The sequence below is a fragment of the Schistosoma haematobium genome, chromosome ZW (assembly GCF_000699445.3).
Source record: "Schistosoma haematobium chromosome ZW, whole genome shotgun sequence".
Taxonomy (NCBI): Eukaryota; Metazoa; Platyhelminthes; class Trematoda; order Strigeidida; family Schistosomatidae; genus Schistosoma; species Schistosoma haematobium.
The window spans coordinates 72,726,290-72,732,289 of NC_067195.1; the positions used below are offsets into that span (position 1 = coordinate 72,726,290).

Genomic DNA, 6,000 nt, shown 5'->3' on the forward strand with positions numbered 1-6,000 from the left:
GTTGATGGCACCATACTTTCAGTATTTCTTCATAAATAGTAGCTTAACAATATTTTCTTGTGACGATTCAATATCTTCACCTATTTTTAAAATAAAAGATGACTTTATCTGGTTCCTGTAATCATAACTTGTTCTTGATTTCACTCATTTGAGAAATGTAACTTGAAGTTAGTCAAATCCAAATTATAACTGTCACACTATATTATGGGTAAAATAAAGTTGAGAAAAGATTGATGCATAGGTCATCTATAAATCAGTTGGTTTGAAATATGATTTGTAATGATTTGTTTAAAATGACTGTTTGGATGTTGTAATAATTTTGGCTTTTCAAGGTAGTTATAAATTAATGCTAATAATCTAGATATTCCTAGTGTGATATTTTTTTCTATAAATTAACTATCAATCAATTGCTACATTCATTAAAACTACATTTCTTTCTCATTCTCAATTTCTGTTCAATTTTTTTCTAAGATTACAATGAAACTTTGGCAACTGATTTGGTCTCTGTAGAAACTGCTAATCTTATGTCTGAATTATCTTCACAATTGCAACAACTTGCTGCACGGTCGAACGACGTAAACTTTTCACAATCAACATTTAAAACAAGAGATATATTTCACAAGGAATCCATAAAACACGATGATTTCGATTTACCGCCACCACCGCCACCTTCTATGTTTACAGAACAATACTGCAGTGATGTAGTGAAATTAGAATGTTCTCCGATTCAGACTACGAATATTAGTTGTACTTCCACTACTAGCATTATTGCTAATGATAATAATAATAATAATACTGATGAAGTGATTGATGATGATTCCAACAAAAATTTATCACCATTTTTATTGGCGTTAAAACAAAGTGTGAAACAACGAGCTGACCGTATAGCTGCTGAAAACTCAACAAATAATTGAACATGAAATGACGCTAAACTCTTTGATGATGACCATCCTAATGCACTAACATTTTTGTTATACATATTAGGAATTAATCTTTCAAAGGTAGTGGCGACATTCACATGTAGGAATCTATGTATAAAAGTGATGATGTTGGACTACACACATTCTCACTTGCTTTCTAATAAAATCTGTCGATAACGTTCGATATTCATCCTTTCCTCATTGCTTTCATCATTATTATTATTATTCCCATCAGAATCATCAGTACATGTATTTATTTTCATTGACACATTGAAGTAATATGCAGCCACGGTAAGAAGCGAACGTCTCATATGCTTACTACTTTTTTCTTATCATTGTTGTTGTTAGTGTTAGTTTTGATCTTTACCACCCTCCACCGTTTCCATTTTTGCCTAACTCATCTTTTCTACTATTTGTGTAAATATAAATGTTAAGTTATTATTTTGTATGACATTATCACATTACTAACTCTGATAAGTAATGTTTTTTGGACATTTCACATACACCTGGTAGCTATACCCAGTATTATAAACTGATATCAGGCCAGTACTTGTATCTCTGACCGTTACTAGTTACATAACGTCGCTTCTGTGTGTTTGTCTTTACGAACTCTTTCCTCTTACCAGTGATATGAAGGAAGTGTTTTTCAGAAAAGTAAACCGGTCATTATCAAATACTTCTTACCGATTAACTATTTGACTAACTGTCTCGTTTAACAATTAATCTAATAATCTATTCAATTTAAAATCTCGTCAGACAGATTTCTGGACACAAATAGGCACATTCACACATATACACATTCATGTACATTTTGAAATTCATCTCTTATTATCTATTGTTAATAATCCGTTGGAATTTACCACGTGTTCAAATTTCAAAGAAAGATCTATTATTATCATTACTGAAGCTATTTCCTGTGTTTATGCACATGTCCTTTTTAGATTATTTTGTTTTCACTTGAAACATCAGTAAAATGTATGTTGGTGACCGACAGCGTAGGGAATCTTGTATGCCCTTTCTTTGAACAAAAGAAATCAACCGGAAACAAGTGTTTTCAGAAATATTTAGATTCTTATTTCTACTACTACTAATTTTAACGTTAGGATTATTATTATTATCATACTTTGGAGTGTTGAGAATTCTGTGTATAATGTATGTGCTGTTAGAAATGTGCTCTGGTATCATTGTTATATTGTTCCGTTGTCCTCATTTGTGTCACTGAATGTGATTCAGCCATATATATATGGTTTACTATCATACCATGTTCTACCCCTACGTCTGTCTTGCTGTCGAACTATGTGGTGTATATCTGTGGTTGCTTCTATACCTGATTCTATACTAGTTTCTTCTTAGGTATACTGATAAATTATATTATATCAAGGTTAGAAAAATTTGTTATTGTTGTTTTCTCTATTTCTTTCTTCTGAAGATTCTGTATTACATCGTATTATTTTCTTGTTTATCGCTTTGTGAGATTACATTTTTCATTTTTACAAGAAAATCGTATTTGTTATTTGTAGATGGGAAAAGAAAGAATGATGGAAAGTTTCAGGTGAAAAATAAGGCTCTCACATACATTCTCTTCATTAATGACTCACTGTACTCTAATTACATGTTATATGCAGATATATTTATACACATTACTTGATAATATGTCTTTTTTATACAAAATGTCTTAATGTCCACAAATTGCATTTTATTTATTTGACTTTACTATACATATATATAGAAAAACAAGGAAATATTGTGTAAATTGTTGGAGGTTCTTTTCTTTTCTTTGAAATTTCCTGTCTGCATGTCTATTTTTGTTGGGTTTTTATTATGGAATAACATAATAACACAAGGGCTAATCAATCACTCGTACTAAAGGTAAAATTTGGTAACGTAATTTAAGTGTTTTAATTATAACGGACAAATGATGGTGAATTTTGTATCACTTCAACTTAAATTTTCTTTAGTTGATAGGCTAGATATTAATACTATGATTATATTTCTATTGCATTTGTCAGTAGCAATGTATTGACGTACCCAAGTTATGTATATATTTCACACCTGGTTGAGTTTGGGCACCCGGGAAGTATCACAGCCCTCACACATATCAAATGAGATCTGTTTGGCGCATATGTATTTGGTGGCTCCTTGTACCAATATCTATGTGTTAAAATAAATAAATAAATAACAGATTAAGGATAGATTGAAAACGTCAATAGAGTGGTTTATTTAGATGACAAGTTTAGTTAATAAAGGAAATCACAATCATTTGCAGCACACATACTGGACTAAGTGTTGGAAATGCTCCTTCCCACTTTCCGAATTTATATGAACATATTTTTGGGCGAGACTATAATTTATGGACGAACCAATCACGTATAAGATAACAGGTCTTGGATTTTGGCGCGAAATTCAATCATCTATTTGGTTAAGTAGAGTTTTGGCATTATAACTGTTGTTAGTTCGTGATGAAAACCCCAAGTCCTAACCTCAACCATCAACTGTAAATCATAATTCTAATTTCTCACAGGTTTGTAACCCTCATTTGGTAGCGGTTATTAGGTGGACACTCTCAAGGTCAGTCTAGCGTCACTCCAAGGTCATCCATAAATTATAATCACACCCGATTTACAATATTTATTAGACGGAACGAAAATTTGCACATTAATTAAAAACTCCATTTCGCATTTGCAGAGAGTCATTCCAAAGTCACCTCCAGCATGTACTAACTATTACTTTTTAGACATAACATGCAAACAGTAGACAAGCCCGAGATTTATACTACTTAGCACGGAATAATAATCTAGATTATTTCCTTGTACTTCCCTAGTCATCATTGTTTCTCCAGTTGACATCAAAATTTGTCATCTTAGTTCATTTAGATTTTATTGCGAAGCTTGACACTCTGCTCGTAAATTTATCTGATAATCTGCCTCAACTCTCTTTCTGAATGACAATTAACGTACTATTATTTAAATTTCGATACACTGAAAGAAAAATTGTACTTAAATCCAAACAAAGTAACTTGTTCTTACCAGTCTACTGATGATTTTTAATAGTAATGATGTCATCTAGTGTGAAGTACATTCATTACATGAACTTATCTTTGATGATTTTAATCTTCACTCTCTTGTTTTTGTCTACGACAAAATTCCTAAAGAAATAAATGAAACTACTGAAAAACCCACAGATTTCTGCTTAATTACATCTGTCATTAGGCAATATGGTTTCGATATCCAGAAATTAACTGTCATATTCATTTTAATGGTCAGCAATATTTGTAACCTATTTGATCTTATCATTGGTTTATTTTTCTTTAATTTATCCATCATAACCAATGATAACAATAAGAAATCATAAAAATACTTGTGTTAAATGTTACATCTGAAAATATACTGACGCTCTTACTATAGATAACAATTTATAATTTCACAACTGTAAAACATTTGGTATTAGGCTTCACTAATTCAATATACTAATATTTCATCACACAGTTCTTGTCGTTATATAATCTTATCTTTTGAAATTATTTACGTGCTATGACTAGATTCTAAATGTTCTTGTTGTTATTATTATTTTACGAAGCTGGATTCTTCAAAATATTCCAGTAAGGTAAAGGTCCAACAAGAACAAATTTGGACTTTTTCAACATAGGATTCTCGTTTAGTGGATCAGAAGTTAAGATTCCACACATCAGAACGATAGTCGTGGGTTAGAGTCGTTGATGCGCTCTGCTGAGGTGTCCAATAGTGTGACAAATGAAGTCTTGGGCAGGAGAAAATCAATATTATACGAAGTTTCACACTGCATCCGTAAAATATGAAACTTACTTACTTACACCTTTTACTCCCAATGGAGCATAGGCCGCTGACCAGCGTTCTCCAACCCACTCTGTCCTGGGCCTTCTTTTCTAGTTCCATCCAATTCTTGTTCATTTTTCTCATGTCTATTTCCATTTCCCGGCGTAATGTGTTCTTTGGTCTTCCTCTCCTCCTCCTTTGGCCTTGAGGATTCCCTGGAGGGCTTGTCTTGTGACGCAGTTCGGTGCTTTCCTCAATGTGTGTCCTATCCACTTCCAGCGCTTCTTCCTGATTTCTTCCTCCGCTGGGATCTGGTTTGTTCTCTCCCACAGTAGGTTGTTACTAATAGTGTCTGGCCAACGGATCTGAAGTATTTTGCGTAGACAACTGTTAATAAACACCTGTATTTTCTGGATGATTGCTTTCGTAGTTCTCCAGGTTTCTGCCCCATACAGTAGAACTGTCTTGACATTTGTATTGAAAATCCTGACTTTGGTGTTGGTTGACAGTTGTTTTGAGTTCGAGATGTTGTTCAGTTGTAAATATGCTGCTCTTGCTTTTCCGATCTGCGCCTTCACATCTGCATCAGATCCACCCTGTTCAACAATGAGGCTGCCCAAATATGTAAAGGTTTTTACATCTTCCAAATCTTCTCCGTCAATTGTGATTGGGTTGGTGCATGCTGTGTTGTATCGGAAAATCCTGCTTTTCCCTTTGTGTATATTGAGACCTACTACTGCTGAGGCTGCTGCCACACTGTTCGTCTTCTCCTGCTTTTGTTGTTGCGTTTGGGATAGAAGGGCTAGATCGTCCAACTGCATCTTAGATGTCCATTGTATCCCGTGCTTCCCTTCAGATGTTGACGTATTCATGATCCAGTCGATCACCTGGATGAAGAGAAAGGGTGAGAGAAAGCAACCTTGCCTAACACCGGTCTTTATTTCGAATGACTTTGTCAACTGTCCTCCATGCACGATTTTGCAGTGTAATCCATCATATGAATTCTGTATGATATTGACTATCTTCTGAGGCACGCCGTAGTGTCGAAGAAGCTTCCATAGTGTTGTTCTGTCCACGCTATCAAATGCCTTTTCGTAGTCAATGAAGTTGATGCAGAGTGATGAATTCCATTCAATTGACTGTTCCACAATGATCCGTAGAGTTGCGATTTGTTCTGTACACGATCTATCCTTACGGAATCCTGCCTGTTGGTCACGAAGTTGGGCGTCTACGCAGTCCTTCATCCTGTTTGACATTTCCCGGTATTGAGAGAAGAGTGATGCCCCTGT

General features: G+C 34.2%; 1 protein-coding gene across 1 annotated transcript in view; it reads left to right on the plus strand.

The window, feature by feature from the left end:
* Positions 1–4,886, plus strand: part of MTSS1_1 (Metastasis suppressor protein 1) — a 39,646-nt gene extending 34,760 nt beyond the window's left edge. Inside the window, exon 11 of the mRNA XM_051212244.1 lies at positions 472–4,886. Coding sequence (XP_051072400.1) covers positions 472–914 — 443 coding nt within the window. The 3' untranslated portion in view covers positions 915–4,886. The remainder of the gene's footprint in view (positions 1–471) is intronic.
* Positions 4,887–6,000: the final 1,114 nt, after the last annotated feature.